Source organism: Vombatus ursinus, unplaced genomic scaffold, assembly GCF_900497805.2.
Source record: "Vombatus ursinus unplaced genomic scaffold, bare-nosed wombat genome assembly UNPS02014768.1, whole genome shotgun sequence".
Taxonomy (NCBI): Eukaryota; Metazoa; Chordata; class Mammalia; order Diprotodontia; family Vombatidae; genus Vombatus; species Vombatus ursinus.
In genome coordinates this window covers 22374505-22397856 of record NW_020954546.1, presented here as the reverse complement: position 1 = coordinate 22397856, position 23352 = coordinate 22374505, and the positions used below count along the sequence as shown (strand labels likewise).

Below are 23352 nucleotides of genomic sequence, written 5' to 3'. Positions count from 1 at the left end.
GATAGTTCATGAGTTCTACCTAGGGAACCTCTCTGTGGGGAAATTTATCTAGTGTTTAAGAGTCATGGGAGACCTGTAATGTAAGATTATAATATCATATCACATCACATCACATCACATCACATCACATCATATCATGTGGTGTTCGGCAAAGAGGGACAGACAAGCTGGCATTTATATTCTTCCCTGTGCCAGGAATCACTAGGTTATGCTCATCCAGCAAAGGGACTCCAGGGTTTCCTTCCTCGCCTGTGGCAGTGATCCCTAATCACTGCATCATTAGTGGACCAGAGGACTGAGAGCAGGAAGGGTCCTTTAGAGACCATCACCAAGTCCAACCCCCTTATTTTACAGAGGAAGACACTGAGACCTCAAGAGGAGAAGTAACCTAGTCACAAAGTCACAAAGGTGACTCCTCCAGCCTACAGAGAAACATTACAGTAATGACTGATCAGACCCAACACCTCAGATGTATGGCCCCAAATTTGTCAGAGATATCCTTGGCAGCAATTAAAAATGCCTTGAGCCACTGGCTACCCAAGATCATAGGGTTAAGCATTGGAAGGGACCTTAGAACTCACCCAGTCCAACCCATTTATTTTAACAACGAGGAAACAAAGGCCTAGAAAAGTTACTTGTCTCAGGTCACAGAGGCCACAAAACGCAGAGTCAAGATTCAAACCCAGTTTCTCTCCTCACAAATCCACTGTTCTTTTACACTCTGCCCCATGGAGACACTCTACAGTGGCCCTCCCTCTGCCCAGTGGCAGAAGAGGGCACCGTGACGGGGGCCGCTTGACAACATGAGGTTTAACCATAAAACAACGAGGCTGATTGCATAAGTCACAGAGGAAAACCAGTCTCATTAGAGTACTTTGTAGTCACATCTCATGTTGGGAAATGCCTTTACCATCACCCCCAAATCCAGACCTCATTGGAGAATAGGGAGAGGATTTTTTTTAATATCCTTAACCCAGCTGTGTGTGACACTTCCTTCCACCTCTACCTGTACATCTGTTTCCTACAGGGCTCCTGCTGCCTCCAGTGAGATCCGTGAGGCTTCTGTAAGTGCTGGGGAACAAGACAGAACAGAAATGCTTCACACCTGGCTCCCAAATTACAGGAACGCTGGATGAAGGCCAATGAAAGCTGGCACCACACCAGCTGAAATGGACATCAATTACGGAGCTTGTCATCTTCCAAGACTGCAGGGTTTTCTCTTCACTGAGATCTGTGTTGCTCCTCAAACCGGCCATGGCACCGCTGCTAGAGTTTTCCAGATGGGATCATTTCCCCCAGATTCCACACTTGCAGATTTACTGCAGAACTTTTCTTTAACCCCCCTCCTTCTGTTTTTAAGGACTGAACTATTATTCCATGTTACAGCTTTATCTTCCACTGGATTTACTTGGTCTTGGGAAAGTGAGAATGTTGGGCTGAGTTATGAACGACAAAAAAAGGAACTTTAATGCCCAAGATGTGGTTTTATTTCATTAAAGTCACTGAAAAAACTAGTACAAAGTGGAAGGTCAGAAAGTCCTCTCTAAACACATCAACCTTACTGGGGTCAAAAGTTAGAGTTCTTGACCTCCCTGCACAAGCCGAGATGGAGAGATCTCCAGACCCCAAGTGGTCCTTCCTTCTATCATAAGCAAATAGTGCCAGTGATGCCTATCACCCATAGTATGCCAGAGAAACTTTGCTGTGTCTAGATAAGCAATGCACGAGGAACTCAAGAAAAATAAATTTCAAACAGGTTCAGCAGTTCAAAAATGACAAGGCTCCACATATTACCTTTTTTTTAATCAATTTCCCAATGGGGCAGGATGCATTTTCTTCTCCATGCCTTAACCAGGCCACCTTGAGGAAGGAATTGCACACAACACAAAAAGGGCCATTTAATAAATAAATATTACACGCACATTTTAATTCATGTCCTGAGAGCCAAACATTTTGAATTCCATTGCCGGGGGTGGGGGGGAGGGGGAGGTAGGGCCTCTGGCTGCCAAGCTGCTTCTCATGCCAGGGGCCCCGGGTGACAGGGTTCTTGCTGGGCTCTGCCAATGCTTGTTTGGAGAGAAATCCAGCCAGAGATGAAAAGAACTCTTCAAAGACGGTAACTTCTTGGCCTCTACTACTTTGGGGGTTTGGATTGGTTACTTTTCAAAACCTTCTTGTATGTGGATTAAAGTTGAGGTGGGAAGCCTTTTTGGTCTCCCTGGGCATCCCACTGGAGAACCAGGCTCTGGGAGTTCTTGGGGAGGGCAAAAGTCAGAATGCTCACAAAAGGGGGAGCAGAATACATATAGTAGATTGCTAAGGGAAAGAGGAGGGAAAACAGTTCAAAGAGGCCTACATGCACCGTTTCTTCTTCCATTTACCTCCCAAAAAAGAATTTTTAAAAAAAGAAGAGAAAAAAAGATGAACAGCTTTGACTGGATTGAACCCCCATCTTTCTGCTGACTCAGCTAAAAAACTTCCTGCCTAGGGTCCACTAAGACTGCCCAACCCCACCAGTTTTCAACATTTCTACACGCTGCTCCTTGTTCTAAAAGGCTATGTTGTTTAGGAGTTAGTGTCTGCAGTTTGGTAGTCCTGGAGGGAGAGCTCGGGCATCAGTGAGAAAGGAGCTCAGAGCAGTCACAGGTAACACTGCTTCAGTGAAGCCGGGCCAAGAACAGAGCCCAGACCTGTCCTGGCTTTCACCTGCCATCTGAGAGATCAAACTGAGACTCAGGTCTGAGCTGAGGAAAAAGGAAACTTTGTCATAGAAATATAGACTATTGCTGAAGTGAAGGTGAAGGCCAAGATTGGCCACTTTGATAAACTGTGTGTGAAAGCCAGGGTAGGTCATGAGTCTGGTCAAGAAACATTTCTTTAACACTCACTATACACCAGGACTATGCTAAGCACTGGAGATACAAAGGATGGCAAAAACCCATGGTCCCTGCCCTCAAGGAGCCCACATTCCAAAAGTAAGTAACGAGGTCCAGGCAAGAGGCACAGAAGAGATGGGAAGCTGTGGAAGCTGGGGGATGGGAAAGGCCTCTCAGAAAGGTCGGATCAGAGCAGCATCTGGCCCCAGCACAAGGCATACAGACCAAGCTCTTGAACTCATCCTAAGAATGGGCACTTTTAAGCATTGCTCCTTACAATGATAATTCAGTAACCTTCAAAAAACCTCACTCTTTGAAAGAAAAAGTGACACTTTTTGCAATTAGGCCAAGTGAAGTTCTCCTGTGCTCCCTGAGGTCCACGGTCCAGACCAGGGAATTGGTCCAGGGGATGGCCTAGGGGCAGGCCGAGGAGAGGTGACCCCAGCATACATGTTAGAGCTAGAACATTTATGAAGTGCTTACTATGTGTCAGGTACTGTGCTAGCAGCCAGCTTAACAGAATGAACAAATTCCCTCTCCTACATCTCAACTCCACAGCAAGGTCCTCCTGGAAATATCATTGGGGCACACCAATGCCTTCTTAAGAGGAAGTTCCCAAAGGGTTTAAAAAATGAAAAGAAAAAACAACTAGCACCAAAGCACCCCTATGAAAGCCTGCACCTTCTAAGGGGACAGATGCATGCACACATACGTATACAGAGAAAGGGTCTTTTCATTTAAATGGAGGAAGCTGTGGTGTCCAGCCCTATAAGCAAAAGTATTAATCATCCACCGTCTGGTTTCAATCCACGCGATCCTGACCCTGCATCTGAATGGATGGTTATCAGGGGAAGGAGTGCTTCTCCTCCATCTTATTCACCAGCCAAAAACCTGAAAATGTGAAAACCACATTGGTGCAGTGCCTTCTCAGGGACCCAGAGAACTCTCAGCTATTACCTTGACTTTGGCTGTTGGTTGTTTCTAAAAAAGATGAACAAATGTGAATTTCAGAGGGTTGAAGGGAAAGAGGCACAAGTTCGAGGAGCCTCAGGGATGACGTGACACTGCCTTGAGCCCCAATACCCCCAACAAGCAGGAGCCGACAGACATGAGCCCGTCAGCTACGAGCCAGGGAACCCAGGGAGAACTCTCCCAGAACAGTGAGAAATGAAACGACAAGCTGAATAAAGCACTAAGTCTTTGTTTCTAGCCTAGGCCTGGCGCTCTAGCCCAGGAGCTCCTGGGTGTTGCTGCGTTAGCAAGAAAATAAGAGACTTTAGCGTCCTTATGTGTCGAAACACGTCGCTCCCAAAGGCTATCCTAGAAACCCTTCTCCCTCCTTCCTCTCTGCTCCGAGTCTCAAAAGCCATTCTGTTGACTTGGGAACCTTCATAGCTACTAGTCACCACCCTTACAACTTGACTCCATACTGAGCATGGGGCCACCCGTGACACAAAAACTCTGGCAAGAGCAGAAGAAACCACAATACGCCTGAGACTCCCAGGAGAACAATGACTAGTGCTGGTGGGGAACAGACTGACAGACAGAGCAGACAGACTATAACCAGGCCTCGCTCTGTTTTCAGAAAGACACAAATGTTTTCCATTAGAAGCTTCCCTGCCCCACAAACACTCACACATAGAGCCATGAAATCCATACACTTAACTTTTGCTTCTCTGGTGCCCAGACCCAACTAGGGGCAGTGCAAGGAAGGAGATGGACAGATGCTGGTGGGACAAAAGAATCAGAAGCCCACTTAGCACTGAACTGACTTTCTGAGCAGAAGAGAGTTGATTCAAGGGAATCTGACTTTCTTGGAGAGAAAAGAATGTCAGCTCCTGCGTGGTGTGGATCAGTCTGCTGTCTATGCTCACAGCCAGCAGTTTTTCACAGCTTTTTAGGCTGTGACAACAACTGATCCCCATAGCCATCTTAGTTACCATTAAATATAAAAACATAAGAAAACTTTAAAAAAAAACCCCAAACGCAGAGAAACAAAACCCACACATTAATAAGTTTGCCAATTAGGACCCAGGGCTAAGAGAATGCAGACTGGTCAGTCTACACACTTGGGTGCAGTTTCTCTGCAACAACAGAACAGAATGAAACAACGCACTGGATGAAAAACCCCCTAAATCCCCTCCCCCCCCCCACTGATGGGCTTAGGAGAGGAACCTGCCCCTTAGAGAGCTGCCAGGCCATGAATGACTAGGTCTGGACGCTGTCTTTCTCCATTTGAGAGCAAAAATGCAAAAGGAAGAAAGAAAGAGAAAGGAGAGGAGTATAGTCAAGAAGAAAAGTGAGCTCTACAGAGACGCTCCTGAAAGAAAAAGGAAAGTCCCTATGCCGGCTGCTCTGGAGCTCCCTCATTGTGCAACCGCCGAGTACCCCAACGAGCCCAAGATGGAAGTCTCAGGCTGAGGCACTGAGTTGCTCAACCTCCACTCATTGCACAACATCAGCCTGTAGCAAAGTTTTCTGCTGCACATATGCAAACCACGTTTTTCACTGTGTTACCACTCTGGAATTAAGAGGTTGTTTTGCATGTGTTTGGGGGGAAAAACACCAAAACACTCACCAGGATCTTCTGCCTGGTCAGCATTTGCTATTAGTGAAGTTTGAATGACTATGTCTGGGCACCCTTGAGTTAGTAGTACAGAGAAAGTGATTCCTAGTGGGGCAGCTAGGTGGTGCAGTACATAGAGCACCGGCCCTGAAGTCAGGAGGACCAGAGTTCAAATCCAACCTGAGACCAAGATACTTACTAGCTGTGTGACCCTGGGCAAGTCACTTAACCCCAACTGCCTAAAACAAACAAACAAACAAACAAACAAACAAAAAGTGATTCCTAGGCAGATCAATGTCTATATTCTCATATACCAATTGTAATGACAGAGGACGTCACACAAACTCTCCATGACAATTCACCTTTACGCTACATCAGGCCCACACAATTTTCATTCCAAATGTTGCATTTTGGGGACAAATCTGAAGGCCCCATAATTTGGGACCATCCTGTGGGGCTCTGTTGAAGAAGGGATCATGCCCCGGAGCAGATCAGACTCTGTGACCCCTCCCACCTTTCTTATAACTGGATGAAGTAGGGTTAAAATAAGCATCACATGCACATGTGAAAGGAACAGGAAGCATGGTGATCAGGGGTGGGATTAGAGTTACATTACATGTGATCCTTCCGAGGTTCGCATTTTCACCCAAGGACCTCCTTTTCCTCAAAGGACCTCATCCCAAAAGATACCCCCTTAAGTCCAGGGCAAGCAATCTTCATCGTTTTACCTCAGAGCTAATTTTGCCATGACCATCTTCATTCTGGGTACACTGAGATGAGGTACCCAAGTTCTCATTAAACTTCACAAAAGAGTATGCCCTAGAAACTGTAAGATATTGCTGCAGAAAAGGTAGTGGAGAGCTCTCAGATGAAGCATTCAGCAGTCTTTGTACCCAGAATATTCTGGGATCTAGAGAACAGTATTAAATAACTCAGAGAAAGGGGGAGCAGATGATTAAATCTAGACATGTCTCTCTCATGCATAATCTCTCATTTCCGGTTTTGCTCTCCCATCCTTTCTCATTTTTTAAAATTAAAGATTCTTAACTTAAACAATAAATAAGATGAGCATGTCCACATACAAAACAGAACAAAAAAGGACTGATAACATATGCAGCTGCAAATGTGTACCACCTAGAAATTGTTTCTCTGAGTATACAACAAATGTAACATGCTGGTTTTTTTTTTTCCAAAGCTATCCTGCTTGTCTCTTTACGACTGACTTTCCTCTGTTTGCTTCTGCGCATTTTGAACATGTCTGACCCCAACCCCCATTGTGGTAACCCTATCAATCCCTTCCTTCTTCTCTCACCTGAAAAGAAAGCATTTGTATCCAATATGCCCAGGTAAGCAAAATTCCACCAAGGCCACAGCTGAAAGTATGCCTCCTTGGGCACCTTGAGGGAAGGAGGAAGCAGGTGTTCTGCCACTGGTCCTCCAGAATGGTGGCTGGTTATTGTATTGATGAGAATTCTTAAATAGTTTTTCTTCATGATGTTGGTAATGTATAAGTTTTTCTCAAAGTTCTGCTCATTTCATTCTGTATCAGTTCATTCAAGTCCTACAGGTTTGCTAACACAACACTTTTCATCATTTTTCAAGGTGGACTACTATTCCATTACAGACACATACCAGAATTTGTTCATCCATTCCCCAACTGATGACCATCTTAATTTCCAGTTATTTGCCATTACAAAAAGAGCTGCCATATTTTTGTTTATGTGGAACCTTTACCTCTATCTTTAATTTTTCGGGGGTCTGGGCCTAGTAGTGGAACTGATAGATCAAAGGATATGCATAATTTTGCTTCTGAGTAAAACTCCAAAATGCTTTTCATAATGGCTAGGCCAATTTGCAACTCCACCAACACTGTATTTAGTGTGCCTGTTTTACCTCATCCCCTCCAACAATTGTCATTTTTCTTTTTTGTCATATTAGGCAATCTGATGGGCAAAAGGTATAATTTCAGGGTTTCTTTAGTTTGTGTTACTCTAATTATTAGTGATTTGGAACATTTTTCATATGACTATTGATAGCTTGGATTTCTTCTCTTGAGAACTTCAATATCTTTTGCCCATTTATCAATGGGGGATGGGTTTTCATTCACATATCTCTGAATCAGTTCCTTAAATATATTGAATGTCAGACTTTTTATCAGTAAAACTTGCTACAATGACTTCCCCCCTCAATTATGCCATTTCCTCTTTAATTAGGAGCTTTATTCTTAATTTAATGAACATTAAAAAGAACATTTCCACATTTTTAGAACAGAAAAAAATGATTCCATGTAAAAATTTAAATCTCTATCACATATAGCTTGCTTTTTAAAAAAGTAAATTCAATATGTTACTTTCAAAGCTTTCCTGATGGTTTGTTTTTCCTTTTAAACTTCCTTCAGGTCTCGTGTATATTTTAAACAAAGTTTCAACGACTTCCTTTCCTTTTTCCTTTCCTTTCCCTTCTTTCTTATCACAAGTTCCCATCTTTCCTCACAAATTCTCCTCTTCTCTGACTCCAATAAAGAAATACAATTCTTGTAAAAATTAAGATTACCCAAACAAAACAAATGCAGATATTTGCCGTGTCAAAAAATAGATATCTAATTCTTCCCCTGAGTCCATCACTCTTCTGTCAGGAGGTAGAAAGTATACTTCCTTATCAGTACATTGGAGTCTAATTGTAACTAATTTTGTTGTGCAAAAGTTTTTCAATTTTATGTAACCAAAATTGTCTATTTTACCTTCTATAATCCTGTCTATCCCTTTTTTGGTCATGAACTTTTCCATATCCATAACCATCCTCCTTTTATTTGTCCATGTATCTAAGCCATTCATTCATTTGGAACTTATCTGGTATAGTGTGTGATGTTGTTCTAACCCTAATTTCTGCCAGAATGTTTTCCAGCTTTTCCAGAAGTTTTTGTCAATAAGTGAGGCCTTAAATCCAAACAACTCTGAGGTACCACATCACACCTATCAGATCGGCCAACATGACAAAACAGGAAACTGATAAATGTTGGAGAAGATGTGGAAAAATTGGAACACTAATGCATTGCTGGTGGAGTTCTGAAATGATCCAACCATTTTGGAGAGCAATTTTTTTTATTAATTTATTTTGAATTATCAACAATCACTTCCATAAGTTTTAAATTTTTCTCCACCTCCCTCCCCACTTCCCTCCCCTAGATGGCATGCAATCTGATATAGGCTGTATATATACATTCCTATTAAACATATTTTCACATTAGTGATGTTGTAAGTAAGAATTAGAACCAATAGGAGGAACCACCAGAAAGAGGAAACAAAACGAAACAGAAGAAAAAAAAATTGCAAATAGTATGCTTCGATCTGCGTTCAAATTCCATACTTCTTTCTCCTTTGTCAATAGCATTTTCCATCACAAGGCCTTTGGAGATGTCTTAGATGGACAGCAATTTGGAACTATGCCCAAAGGGTTATAAAAATGTGCATACCCTTTGACCTAGCAATAGCACTTCCAGGGCTGTATCCTAAAGATATCATACAAATGGCAAAAGGACCCACATGTACAAAAATATTTATAGCAGCTCTTTTTGTGGTGGCAAAGAATTGGATATTTAGAGGATGCCCATCAATTGGGGAATGGCTGAACAAGTTGTGGTATATGAATGTAATAGAATACCATTATGGTATAAGAAATAATGAACAGGTAGACTTCAGAAAAACCTGGAAAGACTTGTATGGTCTGATGCTGAGTGAAGTGAGCAGAATTAGGAGAACATTGTACACAGTAACAGCCACGTTGCTTGATGACTGATATTGATAGACTTAACCCTTCTCAGCAATACAAGGATCTAAGACATCTCCAAAGGCCTCATGATGGAAAATGCTATCCACATCCAAAGAAGGAACTATGGAGTTTGAATGCTGATCAAAGCATACTATTTGCTATTTTTTTTTCTTCTATTGTATTTTGTTTCTTCTTTCTGGTGGTTCCTCCTATTGGTTCTAATTCTTACTTACATCACTAATGTGAAAATATGTTTAATAGGAATGTATATGTATAGCCTATATCAGATTGCGTGTCATCTTGGGGAGGGAGGTGGAGAAAAAACCTCAAAAGCTTATGGAAGTGATTGTTGATAAATCAAAATAAATTAATTAAAAAAAACCAAACATATTACACAATGCCACTCTTCAAAAAAAAAAAAAGAAGAAGAAGAAGAAGAAGAAGAGAGGGCAGGCACACACCTTATTCATGCAGGGGCTGAAGTAGAATGTATCATCCACTGAATATATTTGTTCTTCCACCATACTATTTATGGGAGACAGGTAAGGTGCATAGGGCTGGTACATCATGGACCAAAGCAGTCTATACGTGGTGGTGAGCAAGACACAGAGTAGGAATAAGAATGGTTTGGGCTGCCAGCTGAGCCTGAGTACTTGGTGCTACAGTGGCACTTGTGCTGTTAGGGCCTGGGTCTTTATCCCCTTGTTTCTTGCTCATCTTAAGTGAGGATATTTACAGGTGTCTATGCTGGTCTGCAGTCAAACTCCAAGTTACTCCAGATCTCCAACACACTGAATTCCAGAAATTGGCGAGTAAGTAATGATAAAACAATGTTCAAAAATCATCCCAGAATTATGTGAATTTGACACTGACAGAAATCACTGGAACAAGTAACAAGTCTTATTCTCTCCTCCATTTCTCAAACATCGTACCATAGTCTCTTCTCCCCTTATTCTACGAGAAGGGCAATAACCTCTTGTCTTTTAGTCATTCTGCATTTCACTGTCAAATTCACTTTTATCAAATGCTGCCTTCATTCAAGAACGACAAATCACAGAATGCTCGAGGTGCACAGGCCTTCAGAGATCATGTCGTTCAATCCCTTCCTCTTACAGATGAGAAATCAGGGTCCCTAAAAGGGAAGTGACTGATTTAAAATCATGAAGGGTGTCACTGAGCAACAGGGTTACGGCTTGAACCCAGCCCAGCCTCCTGACTGCTGGCTAGTATTCTTCTCACTAAAGATGCTGATTACTCCATCACTTCCTGCTCAAAACCCTTATTGACACCCACTGCCCAAAAATAAAAGTTCCTCAAGATTGGCCTTCAAGGCTCTTTAAAGTATGGCCCTAAAATTACCTTTCCAACATTGTCTTTCATTCACCCTAACATTCACCCTTTGCTCTCCCCAGGCTGGTCCCACAAACACATCTTGTGGATTACCCACCTCCGCACCTTTGTTCATGTTGCAGCCTAAACATGGGATGCCATTTCTCTTTGCCTGTCCAAAACTTATCCATCCAATGAGGCCCAGCCCACACCCATGAGGTCTTTGTCTACTCTTAACTCAGAGAGATCTCTGCTTATTCTGAATGTCTCCTATTTGGAGACATAATCATACACTGTCTCATGCTGTTTAGCTTTCCATGGGTTTCTTGCTTGTCTCCCTAGCATGTTCTTTGAGGGCAGGGATCATGTTTCCTAAATCTTTGTTACTCTCATAGTGCTCTGAATACAGTAAATGTTCCTTCTCTAGGTATTTATTGTATGAATGAATATAATAAGGTTAGAAGAAAAGTAAGTCATCCAAGTGCCTAATCCTGGGCATCTGTGGAGAAAGATTGGATAGCACTGACCAGGGTATTTCCCATTTCTCATTTCCCATCACTGCATGCTAGAACCTAGGAAGATCTGGACCCTTCTCCTTCTTTGCATCTCTTCTTAAGTTCCAAATTCAAAGAGCAAAATTTGCTGAAGACTTAAATGCATATGCCAATTTTCTTGGTAAAAAGATGCTCATACCAACATTTAAAGTCAGGGAGTCAAGGTGATTGGAGAGCCCCATCTCACTACCCTTTTTCTAGGACTATCAGGAGTGTGTCGATTGGTTCCTCTCATCCCAGGATGCTCCAGTTCCTTAAGCCTAGGAAAGGCCAGCAAAATGGCACCCAAAGGACCACCACAACAACCAAAAAATATCCATTCAGGTGATCAAAGAAGATCAAATGAATCACTTCAGTGATATGAAACAGGAAAGCTTCTACATCAAGTATCTGTGAGAAGGGCCTGGAAGCCGAGATATACAGCAAATCAACATAAAGACATAAGACCAAGATCTCTTCCCCAATGGATAACAATCAAAGGATATGAACAAAGAGTTCTCAAAGGCAGAAGAGGAAACTCTGGGCAATTTGATGAAATATGGTTTAAATCTCTATAATAAGATAAACATATTCAAACCAACTCTTTGAGTTTTCACCTCATGTAAAGCAAACTGCAAAGATGACAAAAGTTGGGAGCATTTAATGTCTTAGGGGTTTCAAAAAGACAGGCACAACAATATACGATGTGGGAAAACTATGAATTGGTCTATCAGTTCTAACAAGTAATTTGGAATGATGCTTACAAAGTAACGAAAATGCCCATACCCTTTAAATCAGAAATCCTACTGCCAAGCCCATACTCCAAGGTCGAAGGTGGAAAGGCCTATATACAACCAGATATCCATAGCAGTACGTTTTGTGGTAAAAAAGGACCCGGAGGAGGTGGAGGCAGGACAGCCCAGCAGCAGGCAGCAGTAAAGTCTAGTTCTCCCCCTCAAATGCCTCCAAACAGATCTGGAAAATGCACCAGGTCAAATCCTGACAGAGGAATTTAAGGCAAAATCCCAGTAAGGTGTTTTTCCAGCCCCAGGTTAGCAGCGGGAGAGAGGTCTGTGGGCCATGGAGATAAGGTCTGGCCAGGAGCACAAGGAACAGCACCATAGGGTAGGACAGGCTGTACACCGGGGCAGGAGATGGTCCCAGACCCACAAGAGGAACATGGACCAAGTGGCACCTGCATTGCTCATGATTTGGTTCCAGGTCCCAGATTCAGGACACGCTGAGGAGGAGATCTGGGGTAAGGAGCAGGAGAAGACTCCAGGCAATATACCAAGAGAGGAATAAGTTTGGGAAAAAGCAGCAGTGGTGTGGTTTGGAACCAGGAGTGGACCAGGGTCATAGTTCAAGCTTCTGGCCCCATCTGGAGCATTTAGAGGAATAACTGGGGCAGGATTCCCAGGCCAAAAAGGAGCCTATGGTTCTGTCACTCTGAATCAGCACAGCTTTCCAGTTAGTTGAAAGTGATGAGTCCAGCAGTACCTAACACTGATCAGACCCAAATCGAGGTCAGGAACTTGCAGAATTCAGACCAGGGGTGCAGTAATTGGACTCTGCTCTGGACCAGGAGCACTGAAAGTTTACACGTTCCCAGCTTGGGCTGTCCCTCATGGCCTAGAATAACACAGAACTCAATATCCCAAGAAAGCAGCAATAAGACCAGCCCAGGCCTTCCTTCCAGAAGTGCACGGAGCTCAGTCCTAACATTAAGTCCAGAGTCAGGAAGAAGGATGGGCAAGCAAAAAAAAAGAATTCCACCATAAAAAGTTAACATGGTGATGAGGACGCTCAAGACACAAACCCAGGAGAAGACAAGGTCTACAAAACATCTACAGGCAGAGCCTCAAAGAAAAACACAGCTTGGGCACAAACTCAAGTAGAATTCCTAGAAGAGCTAAAACAAGAGGGTAAAAAAGAAGTTTTAAATGTCTTTATAAATTAAACGAGAGTGCTACAGGAAAAAAATTGGAAAAAAATGAGAGCTATGGAAGAAAGAATTGGCAACTGAATTAAAAGCTTGGTGCAAGAGGTACAAAACCTCGTCCAAGCAACAAATTCTCTGAAAATTAGAATGGACCAAAGTCATTGACTTCATGAGACAATAAGAAATATTAAAACAAATTCAAAAGACTGAAAAAATAGAAGAAATGTGTGGTATCTTATGGCAAAAATAAAGGAGAAAAAATTTTAACAATCATCAGACTACCTGAACCCTATGATGAAAAAAAAGAGCTTAGATAATCTATTTCAAAAAATCTGTCCAGACCTCTTAGACAAGAGGGCAAAATAGAAATAGAATCCACCAGTCACCTCCTGAAAGAAACTCTGAAATGAAAATTCCCAGGAAATTTATAGCCCCAAATCCAGAACTTTTAGGTCAAAGAAAAAATTCTGCAAGCAGCCTGAAAGAAAGAATTTAAGCACTAAGGAGCCAGACTCAGGATCACACATGGTTTAGCTGCTACCACTATAAAGGAGTGGAGAGTTTGGAATACGATATTCCAGAAGGCAAGGAATATGGGCTAACAGCCAAGAATAACTTACCCGGCAAAACTGAGTATAATCCTACAGCGGAAAAAAAAATGGAATGAAATAGAATGGATAAAAAAGAGAGAACTTCCAAACATTCCTGATGAAAAGACCAGAGCTGCATAGAAACTTTGAAGTTCAAACACAGAAGTCAAGAGAAACATAAAAAGGTAAACATGATTGAGCAATCATAAAGGACTAAACAAGGATAAACTGTTTACATTCTTATGTAGGGAGATGATACATGTATTCTCACACAACTCTATCACCACCACGGGTCACAGTGATGATCTTAAGAAAAGAATAGAAAGAGAAGGGAAAAGAAATATACCAGGAGGGCAGGGAAAGGAAGCTTAGGGAAAATTGCCTTATAATCAGGCTGAGTTGACATTTATACAAACAAGGAAGTGGGGAATGGCTGACACTTGATCCTCACTCTCATCTGAAAGGGTCAGAGGATGGAAGGATACTTTTTCTGTCTCTCTATCTGTCTGTCTCTGTCTCTCACACACACAGACACACACACAGAGATATCTGGGTACGAAATACATTGTACTCATTAGGGAAATAGGAGGGAAAGGGAAGATGAGAGAAAGGTGATAAGAAGGAGGGCAAACTAATAGAGGGATCGGTTCTAAGCAAAACAAACTTTAACTATGGGTGTATAAAAATATTTATAACTTTTTTTTGAGGTGGGAAAGAAGATTGGCTAGACAAGTTATGGCATATGAATGTCATGGAATTCTAATGTGCTGTAAGAAATGATGAAGGGGATGGTTTCAGAAAGATCTTGGAAGACTCCTGTGAACTGATGCAAAGTGAAGTGCAGAAAAATTTATACAATGACAAGAATATGGTAAAAAGAAACAACTGTGAAAGAACCCGGAGCTCGTATCAGCACAATGACCAACCACAATTCCAGAGGACCCATGATGAAACATGCTGCCCACCTCTTAACAGGGAGGTGAAGGATTACGAGTGCAGAACTAGACACATTTTTTTTTTTTTGGATAAGGGAAACATGGAAATTTGTTTTGATTGATTATACATGTTTGTAACAGTTCTGGTTTTCTTTCATTCTGAATTAGGGCAAGAGTTTGGTAAAAAGGTGGCTTTCTGAGGATTGAAAAAATAAAACATAATTAAAAAGAAGAAAGTAAAGGAAACTCTTGGTTAACAACAGAACTGGAAGCAAAGTTGCTGCTCACTGATTGAGGAAGGACTAAACAATGTGGTACATGAAGGTAATGAAACATTACCACGCCACTGAAAAATGATGAATATGAACAAGTCAGAAAAGCACTAGAATGCTTCTATGAATTGATACAAAGCAAAGCAAGCAGAACCAGGAAAACTATCTATCTTTACATGTACATAGGGGTGGGGGTGTGTGTGTACACACACACACACACGACAGTAATGTATATGGAAAGAATAAAACAAAACTGAACAGTATAATTTTAATGACCAAGTTTGGCCCTAGAGAAGAGTAGAGAAATGACACTTGCCCCTACTCTCTTTTCAGAGGTGGGGGATTATGGGAAGTGGGCCTTGAGTTCAAATCCTGCCTCCAATGCTTCCTACCTGTGTGACCTTGGGCAAGTCATTTAATCTCTCTGGGTCTCAGCTTCCTCATTTGTAAGATGAAGGGTTCTCCTCCAGCTCTAAAGCTGTGATCCTATGATTAAGGTGTTAGTTGGTTCTATGGAAATCCTTTTTTCTGCCCTGCTTCTCACAGATTTGCTTCAGGGTGTCCATCTTTAGGTTCTCTCATGTGTATCTGTATGTGTATGTGTGTGTGTGTGTGCACACTCTTTGTTTTTTAAAAATATGTATGTATGTATGTATGTATGTATGTATGTATGTATGTGCTGAAACAAAGGTACCCTCCCACCCCCACCCCCCCATTCTGTCTCAGGTGTTTTTTTGTTCTGCCATTTTGGCCCTCAAAGGGGGGGGGTTATATGCACTTTCTTGGTCTTTTGCTATACCTTCCTTCTGTGTAACTTTTGAATTCCAGAGGTATTAAGAACTAAGGCTATGGGCACGGACCTCAGCTATGACCCTCGGCTGGCACTGAAGCTGGGAAGGCTGTTGAAGAGACATATGTTCAGTTTGTGTGAAGGGGAAGGCTGTAGTTGGTCAGAGTTTCTCCAACTCCCAGCTCAGAAACACAATAACCACATGCCTCAAAAGCATCTTCTTCCACAGTTAAGGTCACTTCCTGATCAAGGAAGAGCAATGCAGGTTTTCACTGACCCAGGCAGTGATTATGCTATTTTTATTCTGATTCAACCTCCTCTCTAAACTTTGTACATACATAGCTAGTCAAATACCCTTACTCTTTTCACACTAAAGTCCTTCACACTATCCCCTGATCCAGCAGTGACAGAAGCTGGCTCAGGAAAGCAGAAAGCAGGTTATATTCCCTTTAAGAGGAACCCCCACCTAGGTTTCTTCTCTCGTAAGGCACAAGGTATATTTTCTCACCTCCGTCTCCCACCAGTAGACTGCATTTTGCTTGCCTCATCTTTAACTGGATGGAGGCCCTCCAATACCTTCACATCTGGGGCTTTAAACTTGACACTCAACATGATCTGGGATGGCCAAATGGCTATCCATTAACTTCCTATGTCCCATTTTTCATTACACCAATATCCTTCAACTCGAAGTTTCTTTACTTTGGGGTTCTCATCATTGAACACTGAATTAAGGACTCCCCTGTATGCAGCTTTGGAGTCTGGAATTTTGGTTTTTGTCTCATAATTTTTTTTTTATTCCCTTGCCTTCACCCTACATTTTCCTAATGTGCCCTGCCTGTAGCCACAACACATCCAGAGTTCTGCCTCACCACATCAGGAATTTCTGAAGTACAGACAGTATTCTCCTAAGAAGCCACTTACAGGCTCCTGCTAAAAGGTCTCTCCCCCAGGGGACACACTGCTGACAAATTTGCAAAACGTGTAACTCACATAGGAAACCCAGCCCCCACAGAGGCGAATTCTTTATTCCCGGGGGCAAGAAATCAGGATGCCTCCTCTCCAGACTATTAACTTATGTGGGGAACAGGAAGCTAGAAGCACTGCCCCACTCTCCACCTGGCCAAGGACTCCCCTGATGAACCAAGGCCACAAGTCCCACAGTCCCCACCGTGTCAACAGGGAATGGGGTTTGTTTTTCTATAAACAGACAGACAAGAAAAAAATTCAGGTTAAAATGTAATTCTTAAAGGAAGGAAAATAGAAACCAGGCAGTGGGGAATGCTTCATATTCCTGAAAGCCTTTTGTAAGTTAACACATGGTGTCTGCTTCTCTCTAGTCACCTATTTATCACTCTCCTCTTTAGAGAAGGGAAGAAAGCCCTGGCTCCTTTCCTGGGGCCGAGTTCTGTGGCTGGGAGGAGGGAGGAGGCGGAGGGAGGAGGGTGCTTTAAGCATGATGCAAACCATTTGGAGCTGAGTGAGAGCATTGCCAACACAAGCTGCACTATTTAAACAAGTGAGGAAATGATCGTATATACAACATGCCAGCGAGCACACACACACACCAAAGGAAGTCGAGAGGGTTTTTTTTCATGACACAGAGCTGGATGTCAGCGGCTAAAAGGTCGATATTTTCCCTTAACACCCTTCTCAATGACTTAATCATGTTCCGTTTGCACAGAAAACTTCCCAAGAATAAAAAAAGTCTGGACGCTAAGGGGAGGGGTGGGAGTGGGGGGATGTTTGGCCTCGTGCTGACCTTGTCCGAGGTTTTCTCCACGTAGCAGGGGTCTTGGGGGGCAGCCAGCAGGGGGACGAAGCCCGAGAGCAGCCGATCCTCTTCCAGGATAAGAAGGGTGAGGTCATCGTCCGGGTCCTTGTACAATGGTACCTCCGACTGATTCACTGCTGTCAGTATGTTACAGAAATCAGCTAGTGTCGCCCATACATCCATGGCGACCCTGTGAAAAAGAGGGGAAGATGAATGAGCGGCTCTGAGGTGGGATGCACTGGAGCATTCTTCGCACCCACAACTAGGGAGGGGACTTCTGCAAACCTCCATTAGCATGGGCATCTGCCAGGAAACCTTGCAAGGCAAGCCAGGATCCCAAGCCGAGCCCGTGGCTACAATGTGGGGGTGTTTCCATGTGCTCAAAGCTAAAATTGGTTAGGGGGCCTTTTAAATCCCCACCAGAGAGGAAAAGGAATTTAGAAGATCAGCTGTCTCATGTAGGCCCTGTCGCCTCTGCAGACAGTGCGCCTGGGACGCTCACTCAGACACTCGAGACACACAGTGCCTGAGGCAGCTCCCACAATTCCCCAGGTCTGGCCCAGCCAAGTGCATGCCACATGGACACGTCACCATGGCGCCTGCCTTACTCTCCCCTCCACCCCCCACGACAGACATGGACAACTCAGGCATAGATGTAAAGAGTCACACGAATCCTCTACCCCCTGTACTTCTGCAATCTCTTCCCTCTTTTCAAGCCATAGAAATGCCCAGCAAGATCACCCCTAGGAAAGATGTCTAGGCCTCATCTCTTTTCCAAAGCAAGATCTTTTACATGCTTTTCAGTAGAACAAAACAAAACAAAAACAAAAACAAAAAACTTACATTGATGTCAGACTGTCTATCCCACTCCTTTGAAATGGCTAGAGGGCACCACAGTGCACAAAGCAGTGAGCTTGAAGTCTTACACACTTTCTACCTACGTGACCGTGGGCAAGTCACTGAAGTGCTGTTTGCCTCAGTTTCTTCAACTGTAAAATGGAAATAATAACAGCACCCACCTCCCAGGGTTTTTGTGAGGATCAAATGAGATATCTGTAAAAAGCACTTAGCAAAGTGTGCCTGGCGCATAGTAGGTGCCTCATAAATGCTCGTGTCCTTCCTTTTCTCCTTCCCTTCCTTAACTAACATTAGGTCTGTCCCTATCACTTGAGCAAATCACAAAACCTCTCTGATCCTTAGTTTCCTGGGGGATAATTATAAAAAACCGGCTGGCCCACCTAACTACATAACTCAATAGAGTGAGTCTTTAAGGATTAAATGGGATAATGTATCCAGCACTTAGAAAGCTATAAAACCTTATAGCAAATGTTAAACGTTATCATCCTCAGTATTATTCTTATGATCAGACACCAGCTGGGCCTGAAGAAGAATCCTGTGAATTGTCTGGCTGTTCTCAGTTCAAGCTCCAGGGCAACAGTGATGAGGGGGCTGTTATGGCCTCTGCTTCCAGGCCCATCTCCAGTTGTCCTGATCTATATCTTGCCACTGGACCCTGATGACGCTGGGGACTCTGCACAGTTCTCCCTCACTTAAATCTGATTCACTTGCAAATCATTCCATCTCCTTCCTGAAGTCACAGGCCCCTTCCAGAAGGAAGGACAAACAACAATAGCCTATGCTAGAGTCCTCGGCCTAGGTAGCAGCAGCCTGCCTTGCTCGCCCCAGACGTGACTCTTAAAGCCAAACTAAGGCTGGCAGCAGACTCGGGCAAGGTGAGAGATTCAGATCTCCTCAGGATAGCCAGGACTGCTGAGAGAGGCCACTGAAGAGCAGACCCTCTGTCCCTGGAATGCTACTCTGCCGAAGGAAAATGTTATCCTCAAAGATTTTACAGCTCAGCCCAAGAGGTGAACGGTAGGGAGCAGAGGAGAATGACGTGCACAAGCTACAACCTGGAATTTCCCTGGGGAAGTAGTTGTATTCAGACCCCTCCCCCCGCCTCTGCTCAGTGTAGGGGCCTCAACCTGAGCAGCATCACAATTCTGAACCCTCAGAAGAGGGCAAGACAAAGGGCACGGAAGGGACAAGCTGCAAGCCTCCATCACGCTGGGCAGGATCTGAGAAGGGGTGGGGGGGATCAAGAGGGGTGGGTGTGGAATATCCCGAGTGGCTCCAGGTGGACAAGACCAATGCTAGTTTATTTACTGGAATAACTGTACGAGGAAAATGCAGTGAAATGAAACATCTTGTTTTCAAGAGCGTCCTGGGAGCCAGGCCGGACACGGCCCCATTAATCACACAATGGCCCCCGATCCACACACACGTCCTGCAGAGGTAATCGGCCTCTATACCGTGCATGGGCAAATACACACACGGGAGAACAGACACAGGGGAGAGGCAAACAGCTTGCTAAAGTTTCTCTGTGCAGACACCAACAACCAGACTCATTCACAAAGCTCCATCTTTTGGCTCAGCTGGGTTGGGCTGTCAGAAATGTTTAAATATGGAAAAAAATAAACAGTTGCAACACGTTTCTGTGCAGAGATCTGTCCGAGCTCCTTTGTGATGTAATGGGAAACACGGCGTTTGGGCTACCAGCTGTAGAATAAACAGAGCTTTGAGGGTTAAAAGGAACTGAACTTTCCACGACCCCTATCTGCAGAGAAGAAAATAATAAGAGGAATGATGCTCTGGCCCACAGCTCTGATAGTTTATCCTCTGGTCCTGGCTGCAGAGACAAGCACCGGATGTGATAGGGCTGATCGGGGCTGCCTCAGAGGTTAGCACTGCCCATGGGAGCCACTCAGGGACGCACAAGGTTCCTCCACCCCCTCCTCTTGCCTCCCCAGTACCCGGCCGAGCACTTGAGCCCACTGCCCAAGACCAGAAACACAACCCTGGTAAGCCCTGGTCAAAAGACTCTGTTCAGGCACAGAGCAGCAATCTGGAAAATAAACAAACAGGAAAGACAAGGGAAGAAAGAAGGTGAAAAGTCTTCTAGTTGAACTCCAGGCCTTGGGGTTGCAGCTGGGTGTGTACAGGATAGGGCTGCATTAGTCAGGCATACTGGAAGATGGATGTAGGGCATGAAGCCTCCCCAGCCAGAAGGAGGCAACAGAGAATCGCCACCGGGAGCTGGCCTGGTGGGAGGCCCACATTCCCCTCTCATGCTCTAAGCTCCACCATCTTAGACCCAAGATGCAGAAATCTGTGGTACCATCTGGTTCTCATTATGATGTCCTCCTGCCCGGGGCTCAGATAAACCAAAACGGACTCCTCCCAGGGATTACTGGCCCCTGCCTGGGACCCATGCCCATGCTTGAGTTTCACCCATTACTGCCCACCCAGTGCCAAAACCTTAAAGCTCACTCCTAGGATGGTGTGGAGAAGAGCTTCCACACCAATGTCACTGTGAGATGAGGACAATTCAGAGTCCAGCACCAGGAGAACACGGCAAGCCAAGGGCTGACAGACTAACGGCCTCTAGCCAGAAGCCAACAGAAGAGGCCGGTGACGGCCACTTCTGCCTTCCTTGAGTCTTTGGTTCTCACTGGGTGCTCTCCTTTGGCTTCTGTCGGACAAGCACGATGCCAGCAGAGCCCTTCAGCGCCTCTCGCCAGCACTAGTGCACCTGCCTGAGCGGCCCCCCCACTCTGGTCTCTCCCCTCTCGCATTCACCCTCCACAGAGCTCCCGACAGGCCACGCGAAGAGTCCAGGGCTCACCATGCCCCTCCCCTCTCCCCATCAGGACAGAAGATGACTGCCTACGTCCTTCATGACTAGTTCCAGGCTCCTGTTTCAGGCGTCTTCACTGTATTCTTTGTCCTCTCCAGTCCAGGCAAAGCGGGCCACCTGTTGCTGCTCCACCATGATTTAAGGCCGTCTACGCTCCATGTCTAGATTCATTCCCTCTTTCCCACTAACTTTTAGGCAGAAGCTCTAATGGCCAAGCCCTACCTGCTCCTTGATGCCCTTTCCTGAGCCCCCAGAAATGACTCTGTACCTGCCTACTTCACAGCTGTCATGGTGCTTCTCCACTCCCCCCACCTCTCTGCCTCTACGGTCCTATTGCTGTCTGCCTCCCCAGAGCAACATGCCAACATCTGGTAGGTGCTGACTGAATACCATCATATTCACTGAATCAATTCCCCAGCTCAGATCCTAACTCGATTCTCACTGGCGCCACAGGTACCAATCTGCATGGGTTGAAGAGCCCAACAGCACTTGGTTAGCTTTCAGGAAGTAAATCTGAAAATGGGGAGAGAAGCGCTTTGGAGAGAAACACGAGATACCTACAAGAAGATTCAAGGTTAAGGTCAACCCTGGGGCCTAGGCACTACCACCCCACCTCTCATTGGCCACACTTTGGAGGTGGGAGGATCAGCTCTTTGTAAAGTAGTTTCTTTGCTGTTAAAAGGGAAAAGGTCTCAGCTTATCCCTACTAGCACAACATTTCCAAAGTGGCTCCTAAGTCTCCAGGGCTCAAAAATACCTGAAAAATTCTAGGTGACAACTTCTGGACCTGGGAAATCACTCATTCTCCCAGAAGTCCTCCTGATTTTGTCAACTAAGTCCAGTTCCAATGGACCCCTTTAGGGGTCTGCAAGCAGTCCCTCTATCTTTGCTCTGGTCCCAAGGGAAATCCCTAAGGAGATCCTAGGAGATTCTCAGTCACTCTGAGGACTGCAGCTGCAGGCTGGTAGCTGATACACAAAAAGAAGCCATTCGCTACCAAATGACTCGGGTAGCCAGGGTAAGCCATAGGCAGCTATCTCAGCAGGCACAGAATTCCCACCAAACTAACTACTCAGTTCTGCATCCTCTTCCATATTCTCGGCCAACAGTCTTAAGGCTAAGAAACCTACATGAATGGCTAAGAGGGGTCCAAATCCCAAGAGAGATGAAGTTACAGACAATGGGAGAGGCACCTGGGGACCATTTCTCTAAAGGGAATGAAGGTAGCTTTGTCTTACTGTAGGCTGGGATGCTTGACTTCACTTCCTGGCCAAATTCTAGAACATATTCTTCCCGACAGTCTGTGAACATCAGTACTGTGCCTTGCATAGAGCAGGCACTCCATTAACAATTGGTGAATTGGGTTGGGTGCTTAGGAAGGAAAGAAGAGATATCTAAGAGCCAGATGGCTTCAGGAAATTCAGTTCCTGGTTCCTCTCTCTATTTTTTTTTTTTTTTTAGGTAACTGGGGGTAAGTGACTTGCCCAGGGTCACACAGCTAGTAATTGTCAAGTGGTTGGTCTGAAGCCAGATTTGAACTCAGGTCCTCCTGACTTCAGGGCCGGTGCCCTATACACTGTGCCACGTAGCTGCCCCTTAGGATCTCTTATTTTTTAAAGGGTTACTGGACTGGGCACATGGATCTGGAAGGAAGTCTCTAGTGGAGAGCTGCAGGGTTCCGCCCTTGGCCTTGCTGTGTTTAACTTTTAGTTAGATGAACAGACAGATGTCATGCTTATGAAATTTTCAGGTGATATGAAGCTGGACAACAGAGAGGACAGAACTGAGATCCAAAAAGGCTACAGAGACCAACAGACTAAAAAGATGGATTGAATCTGAGAAGGTACAAACGTGAACAACCATGCGTGGACTCAGAACATCAAGGTCAGACCTTTACCAGCTGAAAGGTGCATAGCTAGACAACATTTTTTGTCAAAAAGCCCTGGAAGTTTTAGGGGCCCATAAGCAAGCTCAACGTGAATCACACAGCAGCCAAAAAAAGTGAACCTGAAAGTAGACTGAATCACTGCATCTAGAACAAGTCCCATGTTCTGGCTAGACCACACTGAAATAGACTTCACTTCTGGGCACGAGACTGTAGAAAGGATGACTAACTTGAGGGCATTCAGAAGAGGTAGAGCCGGAGCGTGGAATGGTCAAAACCAAGCCATCAGAAGGGAACTGTGACATTTGGTACAGAGAAGAAAAAGACTTTAGGGGCAACAGGACGGCTGTCTTCAGGTGGAGGCAGCATCAGACGTGCCGTCCGATACCAGGAAGGAG

At 44.4% G+C, this 23352-nt stretch overlaps 1 protein-coding gene across 5 annotated transcripts in view; it reads right to left on the bottom strand.

Annotated features, from left to right (window-relative positions):
* The window catches only part of SMG6 (SMG6, nonsense mediated mRNA decay factor), a 172823-nt gene that overhangs the window by 57307 nt on the left and 92164 nt on the right, over positions 1–23352 (bottom strand). For all 5 annotated transcript variants that reach the window (XM_027862547.1, XM_027862546.1, XM_027862545.1 and 2 more), the window contains one exon: positions 17361–17562. In XM_027862547.1, the coding sequence (XP_027718348.1) occupies positions 17361–17562 (202 nt within the window). The remainder of the gene's footprint in view (positions 1–17360; positions 17563–23352) is intronic.